The sequence below is a fragment of the Panthera uncia genome (assembly GCF_023721935.1).
Source record: "Panthera uncia isolate 11264 chromosome E2 unlocalized genomic scaffold, Puncia_PCG_1.0 HiC_scaffold_19, whole genome shotgun sequence".
In the NCBI taxonomy this organism is placed as follows: Eukaryota; Metazoa; Chordata; class Mammalia; order Carnivora; family Felidae; genus Panthera; species Panthera uncia.
The window spans coordinates 18875882-18892576 of NW_026057588.1; the positions used below are offsets into that span (position 1 = coordinate 18875882).

Genomic DNA, 16695 nt, shown 5'->3' on the forward strand with positions numbered 1-16695 from the left:
CCTTCCTTCCTTCCTTCCTTCCTTCCTTCCTTCCTTCCTTCCTTCCTTCCTTCTTTCTTTCCTTCCTTCCCCTTTCCTTTCCTTTCCTGTCCTGTCCTGTCCTGTCCTTCCTTTCCTTCCTTTCTTTCTTTGAGATTCATTCCCCTGGGTCATTCACCCTGTAGTTTCCTGCATTTTGACTTTTGCCAGTTGCAGTCCCATGGTGGTGTTGACGGTGGTCCTCTGTTTCCTGCGTTTCCTGAAATTGGTAGTTAAATCTAGACGTTGATCTGATTCAGTCTTGATTTGTTTAGGAGGGGTGAGCCACTTCATCGACAGGGCTGCGTTCTTTTGTCAACAAGTGCCTCCTTTTTCTGCTGCGAGGAGTTGGCGTGTCCCCCATGGGGGGCGAGGCCATGCTGCTCTTTCTACCCTGCCTGAGGAAGCCCCTGATGACAGCCGCTCTCGACGGCTGTACAGTTTTACGGTGTCTTTGCAGGGGGACGTCCAGCCAGCCCTGGGCTGAGCTCCCAGCACTGGCTCCAGGAAGTGGCAGGACTTTGAGTCATGGCGCCGCCACTCACTGGCTGTGTGACCCTGGACAGGTTCCTCAGCTCCCTTGAGCCTCAGTTTCCTTGGGGATGTATGTATGATGGGGATATGTGCAGAAGCCGTTTGCTTTGTGCTGGGTTGCTTTAGGAGAGGGGGCTCTGAGGGACTAGGCCCTCATCTTCCTTCTGGGTACACTTGAGTTTGAGAGAGTCCCTGAGCCATGCAGACTCGCTTGTTGGTGCCCCGTCGGCGTGGTGGCCACGGTCGGGCCAAAGTTCACGTCTCATGTTGAGCCTCCCCCTAAGACAGAGTCTGGCACGCCAAGACACCTTGGTGACGGTGAGAGTCTACACAGGAAGTTGTGTTTCTGTGGCTCACATTACAAACTATGATCATGACTAGGCTTAAAAAAAAAAGGCAGAGAAAAAAGACAGGAAGGAAGCTGTCTTTGAGGTGCAGGGTTTCTCGTTCAGGTGGCGGGACTACGTGTGCCTTTTTAGTTTCACTTTCCCAAACTACCCCGTCTTCATCTGGAACCATCCCTGAGCCTGCTGAGAATACAGTGGGGCACCTGGCACTGGCCGTGGGGCAGGACCCAGGGCGCCTGTGACCGCCTGCCCCTCTTCCCAGGTGGGGAGCGCAGCTTTGTCACCAGGACTTCATCACCCCCGTCACTCGGCTCCGTCAGCCAGTAGGTCCCCACAGCTGGATGCAGCACGTCCTGCCAAAGCTGTACGTGGCCCATCTCTTAGCATTCACCCTCGTTGTTTTTTCCAGGTCCTGGTGCCCTGCAAGGGAAGCTTGTCAAGCAATGTTCAGTCTACATGTCAGTTTGAGTCCTATATTTTGGTACCAGTGGAAGAACACTTTCAGACCTTGAATGGAAAGGTATTCATCTCTTTTTGGGTCGCCCTGAATCACTCTCTCAGTGCTTGGGAGGGGGGAGGGGGGGAGGAGGGCAGGGAGACCTGCTTCTCACCCTGTCCCATCTGTGTTAAGTGATGGCTCTGACACACACAGCAGCAGCCCCGTGGGGTGGGAGGAGATACTAGTCACGAGCAGGGCCTGGCTAGACCTCTGCCTGGGAGGGGGGGGGGGGGGGGGGGGGGGGGGATGGGGAGGGCGGGCATCTCTCCCTCAGCCCGTGGGCCTCCTGCTGATAAGTGCTCCTGAGCGCTCGTTGGTTTCCGGGCCACAAACTGGACATCAGGGATGAATTTTAAATCTTTAAAAAACACGGTTTTGAAATCATCTCAAACCTACAGGAAGTTTCAGTGAAGTACAAGGAACTCTCATATACTCTTCCCCCAGCCAGCTCAACTGTTAGCATTTTGGCCCCATTTGTTTCGTCTGTCCCTCTCTCCCATCCCCCACACACTATCATTACTTTTTCTGAACGTTTTTCAGAAAAAGTAAGTGTGAGTTACAGACACCACGTCCCTTTATTCTAAAACGTGGATTTCCTGCATCATTACAGCAGAGTGATCACACTCCAGAAATTTAATAATACGATACTGTTCAATATTTACCATCAATAGGATACTGTCCTCATACAAACTGTGCTAATGATACAAATAGTTATTCCCTTTTATAGAAAAAAAATTTTTTTTCTTTTTAGATCCAGGATCATGCAATGCATTCAGTTGTTGGTCTTTTTAGTTTTCTTCGATTTGGAACAGTCCTCAGGCTGTCTTTGTCTTTCGTGACATTGACAGTTATGTTTTGCTTTGTAGACTGTTCCTCAGCATGGGGTTCTCAGAGGTTTCCTCATGGTGAGAAGGGTGTTTCATCTTTCTCAGTGTATTGTGACAGGAGACACGTTGTCTGTCTCATTGTTGATGTTTAACTTTGGGGTCTATGTTTTCATTCATTATTTATTTTGAGAGAGAGAGATTGAAAGGCAGAGGGGGAGAGGGGATCCTAAGCAGGTTCCATCCTGTCAGCGCAGAGCCCGACGCGGGGTTCGACCCCACCAACCGTGAGACACGACCTGGGCCGAAATCAAGAGTCGGATGCTAAACCAACTGAGCCACCCAAATGTCCTGCATTTTCTTATTTTTTAGGTTGAGATAGAAAGATTCTGAGACAGGGAGGTCCGTTCCTCGTCAGGCCTGGCGTGGGTCCAGGTGCACTGGTGTTGGTGCTGTGGCTTGGTCCCTCGGACCCGGCAGCCAGGGCTCGTCAGCCCTGTGGTGGGAGGGGAGGGACGGGACACAGGGTCACTGGTGCACCAGCCCGGGGTCAGCAGCCCTGTTAGCCCTGCTGGTCACTGTGAGTTTGTTCTCTTTGAGGAACCCAAATCCACACAGAGAACATGGGAGTCAGGCTTATGGCTTGTCTGCCCGGGCACCCCGGCCACGGCCAGAGTGGTGAATGTGGGCAGGACTGCCACATGCATGCTGGATCATTCTAGAAGAGCCTTCTTCCTTCCTCCTTTCCCAGAGGCACAGGTTTTCTTCTGCTCTGAGAGCAGCATGTTTCTCTGCCACAATATTTAAAAAGGATCAGAGTACTAAGGAGCCGCAGCTGCAGGGTGAGCAAAGGGGAAAGAAAACAGTTTTGTATCAAAAAGCAAAACAGAAGAGTATTCATGCGTGCCACCGCCCCCCCCCCCCCCCACCGGGCCCCACTGCAAACCCACACTGGAGTGGAGGCGGGAAGGTTAGAAGTGCGCTGTAGGGGCCAGGCTGAGAGCGGATGGACGGGCACCACCGGCTGTGGGTGCAGGGACGCCTTTCTTGTTCCAGGATGTCTTTATACAAGGAAACAGGATCAAATTAGGAGCCGGCTTCGCCTGTCTTCTCTCAGTGCCCATTCTCTTTGAAGAAACTTTCTACAATGAGAAAGAAGAAAGTTTCAGCATACTGTGTATAGCCCACCCTTTGGAAAAGAGAGAGAGTTCAGGTATTCTGGGAGAAAACCCCTTTCTCCTGATCTGGAGAATTGTGTTTCTTGAACTTCCTCCTGACAAAGCTGTTATTAACATCCTATAAACTATTCAAGAGCCCACTGGAAACCTGCATAACGTTATAGTAACTCCCCCAGGACTTAATCAAAAAGTCATCCAGAGCCAAGACGATGTGGCTTGGGTCTGCCATGTATGGTTGCACAGGTTGGACGTTACACAACTCCAGGAGGCAATATTGATGTAGATCTCTGTGTGAATGTTGCCCCCTGGAGTTGTGCAGAACGGGAGTCCTGGCTTTGACTGGGCCTCAGCTTTAGAGCTGCTCTTTACCGTTATTGCCCTCCAGCTTCACTATTGTGCCTCTCTGAGAGTCATTCAAGAAAAAAATTTTTTTAATGTTTATTTATTTATTTCTGAGACAGAGAGAAAAAGAGCATGAGTGGGGGAGGGGCAGAGAGAGAGGGAGACACAGAATCTGAAGCAGGCTCCAGGCTCTGAGCTGTCAGCACAGAGCCTGACGTGGGGCTTTAACTCACGGACCGTGAGATCATGACCTGAGCCGAAGTCGGTCGCTCAACCGACTGAGCCACCCAGGCACCCCAAGAGAGCTAATTATTTTTAATAAATAATAATTCTTCAGTTGTTCCAGGAAATCGAGATAACAGTGTGCCAGATGTGCTCTGAGGCCTTTATTGTCAGGAGTCAGGGCTTCCTCACCAGAGCCTCATGGGTCATGCCCATGGTCCCAAATTGTTTTGTCCAAGGAAAGGGCTTCAAGAGGACCGGGCTCTCTGGACCCTGAGCTGTCCTGTAACTGGGCTGCTCTTGGGTAGAATCTTGAAATAATTCCTATCCTCCTCTGGGAGATGGGGCTCCAGATCCTGGGGAAGCAGGGCAAAGGATGTGGTACTTGCCCCATTAGGAAACTGTGAAGGCTTCAGCCATTCTGACCCTCTGTTTCTTTTTCAGAAGAGCCTTCAACATCTTCAGATCCCTTTTCCCTGAAAACCATCGAAGATGTGAGAGAGTTTTTGGGAAGACACGCAGAGAGATTTGATAGGAGCATTGCCTCTTTCCAGCGAACATTCCGGGAATGTGAAAGAAAGAGCCTGCGTCATCACATAGTCAGTAGCTGTGTCTTGCTTTGCCAGACATGCTCTGTTTCAGGCCAGTTCAAGAGCACGGGGATCCCTCTCAGTTCACTCTGAAACTTTGCTGCCTTCGCTGTTGGAAGTTTTGTTTAAATGTTTCTCTCTAACTGTAAAAGTAGTACAAGCCACCGGAGAACGCTTGAACATGACAAATATAAAGATGAATATTATTATCACCTATGTTAACCCCAAAGGAAATTTTCTCCTGCCCTTCATGCATATACAGCTAAAAAAAAAAAAAATTGAAAAAAAATCACATAATTTATTTGATAAGCTTGTATTAGGACCTCAATGCAGGAAATACATCTTGCGAGATGTTCTCACTCCGGGACACATTACACGTTCTGGGTTTTGTGTCGTGGCCTCGGACTGTGAGAGTGACCGGTTTCTCTGTGTTGCACAGGACTCGGTGAATGCTCTCTACACCAAATGCCTCCAGCAGCTTCTGAGGGACTCTCACCTGGTAAGCAGCAGGACCTCCGAGAGAGAGAACTACGGTTTGCCCACATGCCGATCTAAGCCCTTTAACGGTGGTACCTTCTTGTTCCGCAGAAAATGCTTGCCAAGCAGGAGGCCCAGATGAACCTGCTGAAGCAGGCAGTGGAGGTAAGAGGTCAGGGCGGCGAGGGGCGAGAAGGCAGCGGTGCCAGGGGGCGCTCCTTGTCACCTCTGCACACCCCAAACGGGGGTCTGTTCGTTGATTCCACAGATGTACGTCCAGCACGATATTTATGACCTGATCTTTAAATATGTGGGGACCATGGAGGCAAGCGAGGTAGGTTCTAAATCGCTGTCATCCCGGTTGGAAGCCGCCTTTGAAACTTTTTAAGAAATCTGAAGCCTCGTTAAAAATCTGTTGTTAGGATGCTGCCTTTAACAAAATCACAAGAAGCCTTCAGGATCTTCAGCAGAAGGATATTGGTGTGAAACCTGAGTGCAGGTAAGGGTATGTGCTGCAGGAGCTCGGCGTCCTCAGCGGCGGGGGCCGCTTCTTCTGGAAGCAGGGCTCTCCGTGGCAGGGACCGCACGCTGGTTTGACTTAATTCATACTGAGGAGCAGTGCGGGGTATTTGTGACCAGAGATAAAGGGCCGAGGTTGGCAGATGAGTGTTTTGTGGCTGTCACCGTCCTGCACCTGTCATGCCAGCTGGTTGGGAGCTCCAGGGTGGGATTTGGCACAGCTGGTCTCTTGGCAGGCCCACCGCTCGCCCAGGTGGGTCCTGTGTGCGGGCGTCTCTCCTCACCTGCCTGTCTGAGGGAGGCCTGCCAGAGAGGCACTGGCTTTTGAGTTAATTTCCGTTCCATTAGGATACAAAACTATCTAAAGTGGTTATGTTTAAACTGTTTTAACCCCTTGGAGCTATTTCACTCTGGGGCTAAGGACTTTTTTTCCCCCCCTAATTTTCTGGTGCAGCTATAATATCATTTTGCATACTGAGTGGGACATTCAGAGGTGTTGAGTTTTGCCACTGACCTGAGTCAGATTGCTTCTGAGTTTCTGTGTGTGTTTTTCGTTACTTACAGTTTGTGGGAAGCAGTGTAATAGGCCAGGGAAGAAGGGCCCTTACACTGTGGTCTTAAGTTGTCACTTTCCAAATTTTTTCACAGCTTCAACATACCTCGTGCAAAGAGAGAGCTGGCTCAGCTGAACAAATGCACCTCTCCGCAGCAGAAGCTGGTTTGTTTGCGGAAGGTGGTACAGCTAATTACACAGTCTCCCAGCCAGAGAGGTTTGTGCTTGGGGCAGGGGGCCGGCCGGGGCGTAGATACATCCACATGCAGATCTGTCAAGGAGCAGTGTTCTCTTATTTGTTTTTAAATTTATTTTAATGTTTATTCATTTTTTGAGAGGGGGGTGGAGAGAGAATGCGCTGGGGAGGGGCAGAGAGAGAGGGAGACACAGAATCCAAAGCAGGCTCCAGGCTCTGAGCTGTCAGCACAGGGCCCGATGCAGGGCTTGAACCCACGAACCGTGAGATCATGACCTGAGCCGAAGTCAGCCACTTAACCGACTGAGCCACCCAGGCACCCCGGAGCAGTGTTATCTTAAAGGATCATACAGATGGGCTCACGTGCAGCAGAGTGTTCCAGCATGAGCCCCCTGGAGTCTGCTCTGATGCGTGGGTGCCTAGTAATGGGGGTGAAGAGGTAGGTATGATTCGGGTAAGAAAATGGTGGCAGAGAAGCAGCGACCTCAAAAATGAGCCAGGCTGCCCCACACCTGCATGGACATCATGCAGCTGATATATAAATCAGAATCCAAGCTGCACAGGTCCTTTGAGAACCTGACTTTGCGAAGTGAATGACACTGTCTGCTCGAGTCTGAACTTGCCTGGGTGCAGGAGCGTGTATGATTGACTTTACACTTCCTATTGTGTGTTCTCTTGAACCTGTCACAGCACTGGGGTGGGGGTGGTATTCGTTTGGTCCAGTGCCGAATTGTCCACTGGCCCCTTCTGCAGTTGTGTTCCAGTCTGACAATGTTTGGTTGATAACATTCCTTGGCTAAAATTAAACACCTTTAATCTTAAAGAAAAATGAGCCAAGGTGGTGATGGGTACATGGGGGTTCGACTGTTCATTAGGCCACTCTTCCTAATTTTGTGTATGCTTAAAATTTTCCATTATAAAAAGTAAAGCAAAATAAGCTAAGACAAAAAAAGTGAAGGGGAGTCATATCTGTGTGCCCAGATAGGGGATGATTTTCAAAGCACGTCGAGTGAAATAAATGGGAGTGTATATGGTGCACTTCTAACAGCATTCCAGAAAAAGGAGGCGGCTGTATGTGCACGACGGCGAGTTCCTAGACTGTCTCTGGAGAGGCAGGTGGGAAGCCACAGCAGTAGCGTCTGGGGGAAGAAGACTGCCTGGCAGGGCTGGGAGAGACGGTCACAGATTGCTCTTTTGTGCTATTCGAGTTTTTAGAATGATGAGTGAATGGAGTCATTAAAATTTCGAAGGGGAGAAAATGGAAACAGGCTAAGTGTGAGCATTAGGATCTGCAGTACGTAAAACGGAAATAATCTCAGGAGGGAAGAGGCTTTTCGAGGTGGCTCTGGGCACACCTCTGCCCACCTTCACTGACTCTAACCATCCTGGAAGGTGGCGAGGGGTAGTCTGCTGGGAACCCCCTTCTTTTGCGCGTGTTCTGAGAATGCTAGGCATTCCCCTCAAATGTGACGTCTATTTAGGACACTGTAAAGAAAATCATAGAGTTGAACCGCTCCCTGAGGCGTAGCCTTACTGGATTGTGGTTGTGTGGGCTGGATGATGGTGGGGAGTTGATATGCTTGTTGGTCTGTTTGAATCTCATGCTGGCTTCGAACATGTGTTTCCTTCCTGCAGTTAACTTGGAGACCATGTGTGCTGATGATCTGTTATCAGTCCTGTTATATTTGCTTGTGAAAACGGAGATCCCTAATTGGTAATATTTTCTGTTGAAATACTTTTTGAAAATGGCAAAATGGTTTTAGTCTAGCTGCAGGAGATTGAGCGCCCCTTGTGAGTCCGTTGCTGTGCCTGCCCTACACCAGTTCCGGGGGGTGGCTATCATTCCACTTCCAGATGGGGAAACTGAGGCCCACAGAGCTTATGTTTCTTGTTCTGGAAGACACAGCTAGTCAGTGATGGAACAGGAAGCTGGCTTCAGTTCCGACTCCAAAGCCCATCCTCTTCCGATGGGAACCCCTGGTTCGCTTTACAGTAATCAGCTTTTTAAAAACTAGCATACTCCAGGAAAGGACCAGGTGGTTTTACTTATTTTCCTAATTGCACATGCGCTAGAGGTTAAGGGGGTAGCAGTCATAGGTCCCCGGAGCTAACGGACTTCAGTCACTCATGCCAGCTTGAGTGACTGCATTGTTTGTGGAGAGGTGTGAATGGGATGTACAACAATGAAACTTTTTTCTTCCTTTTGATAGGATGGCAAACCTGAGTTATATCAAAAACTTCAGATTTAGCAGCTCAGCAAAAGATGAATTGGGGTACTGCCTGACCTCCATTGAGGCTGCAATCGAATACATTCGGCAAGGAAGCCTCTCCGTCAAGCCGCCTGTAAGATCCCTCCTGCCTGGCCTTTCTTTGTGGGTGTCAGGGCATGTTCGATAGGGTTCTGAGGTTGGGGGGTGAGGAAGGGGATTCTTAAATGTCCCCCAAGAACGAGGCCTCTGTTGTCTAAGGGCTGTGAGACTTGACAGTCACCTAGCAGACTGAAGTGCTAAACTTGGTTGTGGAAGTGGCAGATTACGACCGGGATTCACGTGGTTAAAATCGTGCTTCGTTAATCGTCACCATCCTCAAAAGCGTAGGCAGGAGGGGGAAGCTAGAAACCATGAGTTTGGGTATGTAGGCAAGAAATGAGGTTATTAATAAATGCAATTTTAGGACTCAGTGGTCTTATTATTTTCTTGGCGAGCTTTGCTTAGGGGAAGCGATTATATTTCTACATGAAATATGAGAATCTTAAACCGGGGTTGCGTTGCTGGCCTGTTTTCACCAGCCAGCAAAATGTGACCGTACCCCCAGAAATCACAAAGTTGAAATTAGTAAAGTGAAGAGATTCCTGTATTACACACGAGGAGTCCTGAGGATTAAACACTCCCTTGATCTTAATTTTCTGCTGATGTCAGAATCTCCCAAAGTAATGATAAGTTAATATATCTGGAAAATACCCATAGGCCTGCCCAGACAGGTGCACTTGGGTAAAAACGGTTCCCCTGACTTCATTCATTGTTAACATGTGTATGTGCTTTCCTGTCCTCCCATCCGTGTATACTTCACATAATTTATATCATATATGGCATTTTACACTGTTTTTCCCCAAAACAGTGGTCGTATTTTTTTCTGATGAGAAAACCAATACTTGCTTACAAAAAATATTTGCAATATACAGTTGACCCTTGAACAACGCAGGGATTAGAGTTGCTGACCCCCCGCGTGGTTGGAAATTGGTGTATAACTTACGACTCCTCAAAAACTTAACTACGAGTAGCCTACTGTTGACCACAAGCCTTACCAATAATATAAAGGGTCAATTAAGACATATTTGGGGGACACCTGGGTGGCTCAATCAGTTAAGAGTCCGACTTCGGCTCAGGTCATGATCTCCGGGTTCACGAGTTCAAGCCCCGCGTCCAGCTCTGTGCTGACAGCTCGGAGCCTGGAGCCTGCTTCGGATTCTGTGTCTCCCATTCTCTCTGCCCCTCCCCTGCTCGTGCTCGCTCTCTCTCTCTCTCTCTCTCTCTCTCTCTCTCTCAAAAATAAATAAATAATTAACTAAAAACCTAAAAAAAAAAAAAAAAAAAAGGAAAAAACACCCTAAAAAAAAAAAGAGATATTTTGTATGTTGTACATATTCTATACTGTATCCTTGAAGTAAGCTGTAGAAGAGAAAGCATTATTAAGAAAAACACAAGGCCGAGAAAATACATTTAGAGTACTGTGCTGTGTCTGTCGCCATATAAGTGGACCCATACACTTCAAACCTGTGTTGTTCAAGGGCCAGGCCAGCTGTATAAAGTTGCAGTGAAGAGAATAAATACCTCTCATAAACTCACTAGCTGGAGATGACTTACTAACCTTTTGGTACGTATCTTTTTTCTGTGCCTATGCAATTATATTTTTAAGGAAAATTTGAGATTATGCTCCTCTTGTTGGCACGTAGGCTGATGGTAGGAATTGCCTGACGTCCCTCGTGGGGTCAGGGGTGCTCCTGGTCACCTGGAGGGAGGTGCCCGCCTCCTGAGGGTGCAGCTTTCCCCTTGCCGTCCCCGTCCTGCACCATGGCCACCCTGACTGCTTACTTTCTGTGGTGTGTAGGCAGGAAGCACAATGCTTGAAGCCTTTGACCAGAGCGTAAGGAGGTGGCTGACCACAGAGCAGCAGTCAGCTTCCCACATCCACTTTGACTTCATACAATGTCCCAAGTGGGATGGGGAGAGGTTTTTGTTTGTTTGTTTTTTTGATTTTTATTTATTTAAGATTTTATTTTTAAGTAATCTCTACACCCAACACAGGGCTTGAACTCACAACCCCGAGATCCAGAGTCGCATGCTCCACCGACAGAGCCAGCCAGGCGCCCCTGGACTGGGGGGCGTGTTGAGGGGTGGCCCTTCTTGTGCTGGTGTTGGCTTGAGCCTGATAACTTGTGTTTGCCCTGGACAAGGCTGTCTCTCTAAGTTTATGTCCATTTCTTGTCTACACTGAAGACGATGCTGTATGTTTGACCTCTTGCTGGGAGTTTACAAGAAACAAATAGGGTATTTGAAAGTGCCTTTGTGAAGCAGAAGATGATCCTGGTGCCCTTAACTTGCTCTTCCAACACCCCTGCATCCGGGCATCTCTGTTTCCTGGTCCTCTGGTGCATCCTGCGTGGATGGCCCCAAGGAAGGCCATTAGTTTGGGTGGGCGAGGTAGGGACACAGCCCAGTGTGCCCCTCTTGTCCGGGGTGTCTGACCCTGGTCCTGGTCCTGCCTTCCTGGGTGGGGGGTGGTTGGTCCTGTCAGATGTTGGGACAAGGTGTGCATCATCCTTACAGCTGGCCGTGAAGCCAGTCCCTTGGGTCTTGAGTGGGTCAGGCCTGAGAGATCCTTACCTTTATTGACAGAGCAGGTAGTGTGGCTTCCTTGTCTTTTGTGACGCCGGCACTGAGATTCTCCCGGTGGCGTTGCCTCGGCCTTAGCTGCTGACTGGATTCTTGTCAGCAGTGCAGTTCCATCTTGGAACGTGGGAGGCCACTGCCCTGTGTTGGTGTCCTTTCCTGGGGAAGGAGCTTAAGTGTATCCGCACACGGCGGGTGAGGTTTCTGAAAAGCATTAAGGACTAAGTATTAGTAAATCAAATTATGTTTTACTATTCCTTCTTTATATAACACGATGTTGTTTCACAGAAAGTTTACCCCCCAAGATATCATTGTACTTGAGGTGACCTTATATATATTCTTTAAGCATAAAGACTTAAAAGTCTCGTAAATAAAGACTAGCTTCTTGCAAAGGAGCATTACTGAGATGACTCTAGTTTAACCTTTGTAGACCAGAAAACGGGGAGCACTCTGTTCCAGCTCTGTGGGCTTCTGGTCTTTGTCTCTTTATTGAGCTTCTAATAAATAGTATTTACCCCTTTCCCAAATAGATCTGAGCTGATATGTGGTCTCTTCTGGTAGCTCATTTCTCCTTGAAGATTCAGGACCTCAGGGCTTGCCCCTCTTCATCACTGCCATTCATGTAGTTACCCAGAGTCGAGGAAGGGACCCCAGATTTACCTGCGCAACAATGTCTTTGACATTTCTCTGACATTAAGCTGCGTGGCCTATAAATCACTGAATAAAAACAGGTTGTTAGAGCCTTATATTGCCGATGGTAGGTGGGAGCAAAATGGCTCTCACCCTGAGGGGTTGGTATGTGTTTGCCGGGTTAACCCTTTCAGGGCAGCTGGTGTGAGGGACCCTGTCTGACAGAGGACCCCAGAAATGGGCCATCCCTTGAGGTGCTGTTGGCTCTGTCTTTAGCTGGATCTCTAAAGTCGGAACTTATAGGGCCATCAAGGGCCTTCTCCCATAATTTTGTCAGGGTTTGGGGAGTTCTTCTAGCAGCAACTGGCTGGGGAAGACATCTCCCTTTACTTCCCACTGAAACTTCTGAGGAAGTTAATTTGTCATTAGTCAATTTGCAGGTGCTCCGGTGAGCATTGAAGTGTCTTGCTAGGGATTATTTCATAAAGTAAGGATGCAATTTTAGGTTTTTGTAGCTAGGTAGATATTACCTGCAATACGAAGACCTGAGTTTATTATTTGGGGTGGACCCCGGTATGTTATAGGATTTGGGAACAGTGGCCGTATTGTCTGCTATTTTCCGAAGTATGTTAGAAAGGCAAGACCCCTCTCTCTCCTGCTGGTTGACACTGGGAGGCGCAGAACAGCCTGTCAAATGGGTTTCTCGTCTGTATGCCCAGATAAAGTAGCAGGGGATAGGGCTAGGCAGGCGTTAGGACAGCAGTTTGAGAGGAGGAGGAGGAGGACAGGACAATCCACGCTTCGATCTGGAGGGTGATGGTGTGTGCACGCTACATTCCACACTTAGCGAGGACACATTCCACACACGGGTGCGCATCGGCAGCGTGCCGCCCCTCGCCCACGTCCCCACCGGGAAGGGACCATCACAGCTGCCGCTTCCTGTGGGGACAGACGGGAAGCGCTTCTCCCAGCCGGATGCGGATCTGCTGTCTGGCTCAGGGAGAGAGGCACTGCCGATCCTGTTCTGTGCAAAGTAGCAAGGACTGCTCCCGGGCTCTCCATTTTGAAGGATCTGCACTGACATCTTGTGACAAGTTGATAAAACAGATTGTTGGGTTTTTCCTGCAGGAGTCTGAAGGATTCGGTGACAGGCTGTTCCTGAAGCAGAGAATGAGCTTACTGTCTCAGATGACTTCAACTCCCATTGATTGTCTGTTTAAGGTAAGACACCCAAGACGTCCTTGTGGGCAGGTGTGTGAGGAACGTTTCATCTTTCTGCATCTCTGGGGTCTCTGCAGAATCCGTCAGGGCGGTCTGCTTGGTGAAACACCACGGTTCCTTTTGTGCTCCGGGCGGGTGGGTGGCCGGAATACTGAGCTTTTATGTCTGTCTACCTCCCCCCAGGTGTGCTGTGCCACAGCCGGGAGGGGCCAGCACACCAAGGGCACTGGGCCTCGCCGACAGCCCTCTGCCCGGCTGTCCTCTCTCCCCTCGGCAAAATACGACTTGTTCTCCGTGGTCTGCTCTGTGGAGCCTCACTGGTGGCCTCTGCGGAGCTGACACCTCTCCTGGGCTCCAGGAGCCCCGTGTCGCCAGTGTTTGTGGGAGCTCGCCCCAGGCTGGGAGCTCAGCGCCCGGTGGTGGTTTCATCACTCATGCATTGAGCCCTGGGAGGCTGACAAGGTGCCCTGCTGGGTAGTTGGCGAGGGCTGAGTGAAGGCACACCTCCGGGAGCCTGTGGGTGCTTCTGGCTACCCAGAACCACACTGTGTTGGTGGAGCACCCCTGAGCCTCCCCGGGGGCAACGTGCTCCCAAGAACATCTCATCTCCTGAGAGGGGCACATCCAGGAATCGCAGGGGTGAGCCCTGTAGGCCTGTTGGTTGATGGATCTCTTGCTAACTGCAGCCGTTCCCTTTCCCTCCAGACCAAGGCTCTGTTAGAATACAAGGGGACAGCACCGAGGGGTGTGCTAGTGAGGAGTCAGCGTCCACACTGAGGTTCAGGAGGTGTGGTCCCCCCCCACCGTTGGTTTGGGAATTTTGTCAGGTCGTTGTTGTTTTCAATTACAGAAGATTTGTAACATTTCCAAAAGTGAACAGAGTAGAAATGCACACCCACGGGGCTATCTTCGTCTTGTTTTGTCTCCACCCCCACCCGCTTGCCCTGTCCGCCAGGTTATTTTGAAACACATCCCAAAGAGCAAGTCGTGTCATTTATCTGTACAGAGATCCTGGCTTCTGCAAGGAAGCTCCAAAAATTCACGCCTTAAAAAGCAAGTAATTCCTTACGATTAACAGTATTTTTGATGTCACTTTTTAGCACATTGCCTCAGGTAACCAGAAAGAAGTGGAAAGACTTCTGAGCCAAGGTGACCAAGATAAAGATGCCGTCCAAAGGATGTGTCATCCTCTGTGCTTCTGCGATGACTGTGAGAAACTGGTCTCCGGGTAAGAAGGTCCCCGGGGAGGCCAGCAAGTGGCAGGGCAGGGCTTTCACACTAGTCGTGCAGTTTTGAATAAAGACCTTCCCCTCGCTGCCCTCCGCTTCTGCTGCCGTAAAGTGGAGACAAAAACACCCGCCTCTTTGGAGAATCAGATGGGATAAAGTTCGTAAAAATACTTGGCACTCTGCTGGGCGGGATGCCAGAGTAGGCAGGCACAGAGCCTAAGATCTCAGAAAGTAGATCTTAGGATGGGAGGGATGTCAGTTTCTCCCAGTAACCCTTTGGGTTTCTCTTCCCTTCATCAGGCTGTTTCCAGGCTGTGTCGCTGGATGTCATGGCCTAGAGGGGGTGGGTGGGGGGAGGGAGTCTACCAGCCACCTCACCGTGCCTGAGGTCAAGCAGGGACTGGATGATCTCTGGGAAGCTCTTAAAGAGACCCAGCTTGGCTCACACCCTGAGATCTGTCTGCTAGCCCCAGGACCCTGGCATGTCCAGCATGGTAGGGAGAGGCTTTGCCCTTCCGTTCCAAGGATATATTTTTCTGTATCTTCCTCTTTTAGGAGGCTGAACGATCCCTCCATTGTCACTCCATTTTCCAGAGACGACAGGGGTCATACACCACTCCATGTGGCCGCCCTCTGTGGTATGTGGTTTTGGGTTGGCCTTTGGTTGGGCTTTTAAGGCAGAGGGATGGAGTGGGGGGTAGTTCAACAGAGGCCTGACGGACAGGGCGGGGGAGTTGGCGGTGGAAGGGGCCGTGCCATGGGCCACTTCACCACCTTCTGTTGCTGAGGGGTGGACCGGAGCCGAGCCCCCTCCAGACACCCTACAGTGTCCTGAATCTGTAGAGTCTGACTTGATGTTAGCTCTGGTTCCTCTCGAGCAGAAAAACACTTCCTGGCATGTCTCCTGCCAGAGAAGAGAGTAAAATAACGGGGCTTCACATTTAGGGTTTGGAGAGCCTCTGCTCTTTCCTTCTCTGTGGTGCAATCCTTCTGTTCCCCAGGGCAGGCATCCCTCATTGACCTCCTGGTTTCCAAAGGCGCGGTGGTAAACGCCACGGACTATCACGGGTCTGCCCCGCTTCATCTCGCGTGCCAGAAGGGCTATCAGAGCGTGACGGTGAGCAGGGGCGCCACCCCCGGCTCAGCGTGCTGACCTCGTGGTCATGCGCCTGTGTCGCACCCTGGGTCAGCTGCAGCCTCAGGGAAGGGCTGTGCGTCTGAGCCTCCGGGGTCTCCCTGTGGGTCCATGGGACAAGACCCTTCGGTGTAGACCTGACACAACAGGATGGCTTCGGGGAAGGAGGGTGGGGCTCTAGGCCTTTTCCTTGAATGTCTCAGCGCTTCGCAGGGCAGGCTGGGAGTGATGGATCATTTTAACTGTAGTGTAGGGAGACGTGGTTGCTGTTGGAAACAGGTGACCTCCCCGTGGGGCTCCAGGCTACGCCTCCCGCAGGAAGCGTGCACCTGCAGCGGCCAGGGGGGCTGGGGCTCACCCGATCTCTCCTCTCCTTTGGAAGCTGCTGCTGTTGCACTACAAAGCCAGCCCCGAGGTGCAAGACAACAACGGCAATACGCCTCTCCACCTGGCCTGCACCTACGGCCACGAAGACGTAAGTGGCGCTTCCCGCTCCCAGAGTAGCTGTTCTTTCCCTTTCTCGCTCCTGGAGAGAGGTGCACTTCCGATGGGTTTAACATCGTTAGTTTATGTCGATCATTATTGGAACATTTGGCGTGCAATTTCTTTTTAATTAAAAACATCTTAAATTTATTGCAGATGTTCTACTGAAATAACAGAAATCTAAACTTTAATTGCCCGTTAGCTTATCCTGAAATTAAATCATTGTCACTCATCCCCACGGCCATCTGGTTCTTACCTTTGTTCATATTCAGTTTTTATGTTTTGGGGTTTGGAACAATAGCAAAAATTCTATCATTTCTGTCTCCACTTAACATTTAACTGTTATTTTGCCATAGCCACTCTGTCTCCGTCTTCTCTGTGTGGTAACACGGGGGTGGGTTTATACAGGTTGAGGCCGGATTAGGTGGTTGATGTGCAAAAACAAGATCATACCCTACACGTCTTTATGCAACTTTTTCTTTTTTAAGTTTGTTTATTTTGAGAGAGGGCAGGGGGAGGGGGGAAAAAAGAGAGGGAGAGAGAGAATTCAAGCGGGCTCTGCACTGACAGTGCGGAGCCCGACGCGGGACTCGAACGCACGAACCATGAGATCGCGACCTGAGCCGAAATCAAGAGTCAGATGCTTAAGCAACTGAGCCACCCAGGTGCCCCTATGCAACTTACTTCATTACCAGTGCATCATGGAAATCCTGTAGGTCAGTAAATGTAGATCCAGCCCGTTCTTTAATCACTACCCAGTGATCTGTTACATGTGTGGTGTCTGTGTCCCCAAGACCACCCCTTGGTTC

The 16695-nt window shown here is 50.0% G+C and overlaps 1 protein-coding gene across 2 annotated transcripts in view; it reads left to right on the forward strand.

The window, feature by feature from the left end:
- The window catches only part of ANKRD27 (ankyrin repeat domain 27), a 53793-nt gene that overhangs the window by 15683 nt on the left and 21415 nt on the right, over nucleotides 1–16695 (forward strand). For both annotated transcript variants that reach the window (XM_049621708.1, XM_049621709.1), the window contains exons 3-17: nucleotides 1309–1419; nucleotides 3279–3435; nucleotides 4409–4563; nucleotides 4994–5053; nucleotides 5143–5196; nucleotides 5300–5365; nucleotides 5454–5530; nucleotides 6199–6320; nucleotides 7935–8013; nucleotides 8510–8642; nucleotides 12947–13039; nucleotides 14140–14267; nucleotides 14824–14906; nucleotides 15270–15385; nucleotides 15786–15878. In XM_049621708.1, coding sequence (XP_049477665.1) covers nucleotides 1309–1419; nucleotides 3279–3435; nucleotides 4409–4563; nucleotides 4994–5053; nucleotides 5143–5196; nucleotides 5300–5365; nucleotides 5454–5530; nucleotides 6199–6320; nucleotides 7935–8013; nucleotides 8510–8642; nucleotides 12947–13039; nucleotides 14140–14267; nucleotides 14824–14906; nucleotides 15270–15385; nucleotides 15786–15878 — 1527 coding nt within the window. The remainder of the gene's footprint in view (nucleotides 1–1308; nucleotides 1420–3278; nucleotides 3436–4408; nucleotides 4564–4993; nucleotides 5054–5142; nucleotides 5197–5299; nucleotides 5366–5453; nucleotides 5531–6198; nucleotides 6321–7934; nucleotides 8014–8509; nucleotides 8643–12946; nucleotides 13040–14139; nucleotides 14268–14823; nucleotides 14907–15269; nucleotides 15386–15785; nucleotides 15879–16695) is intronic.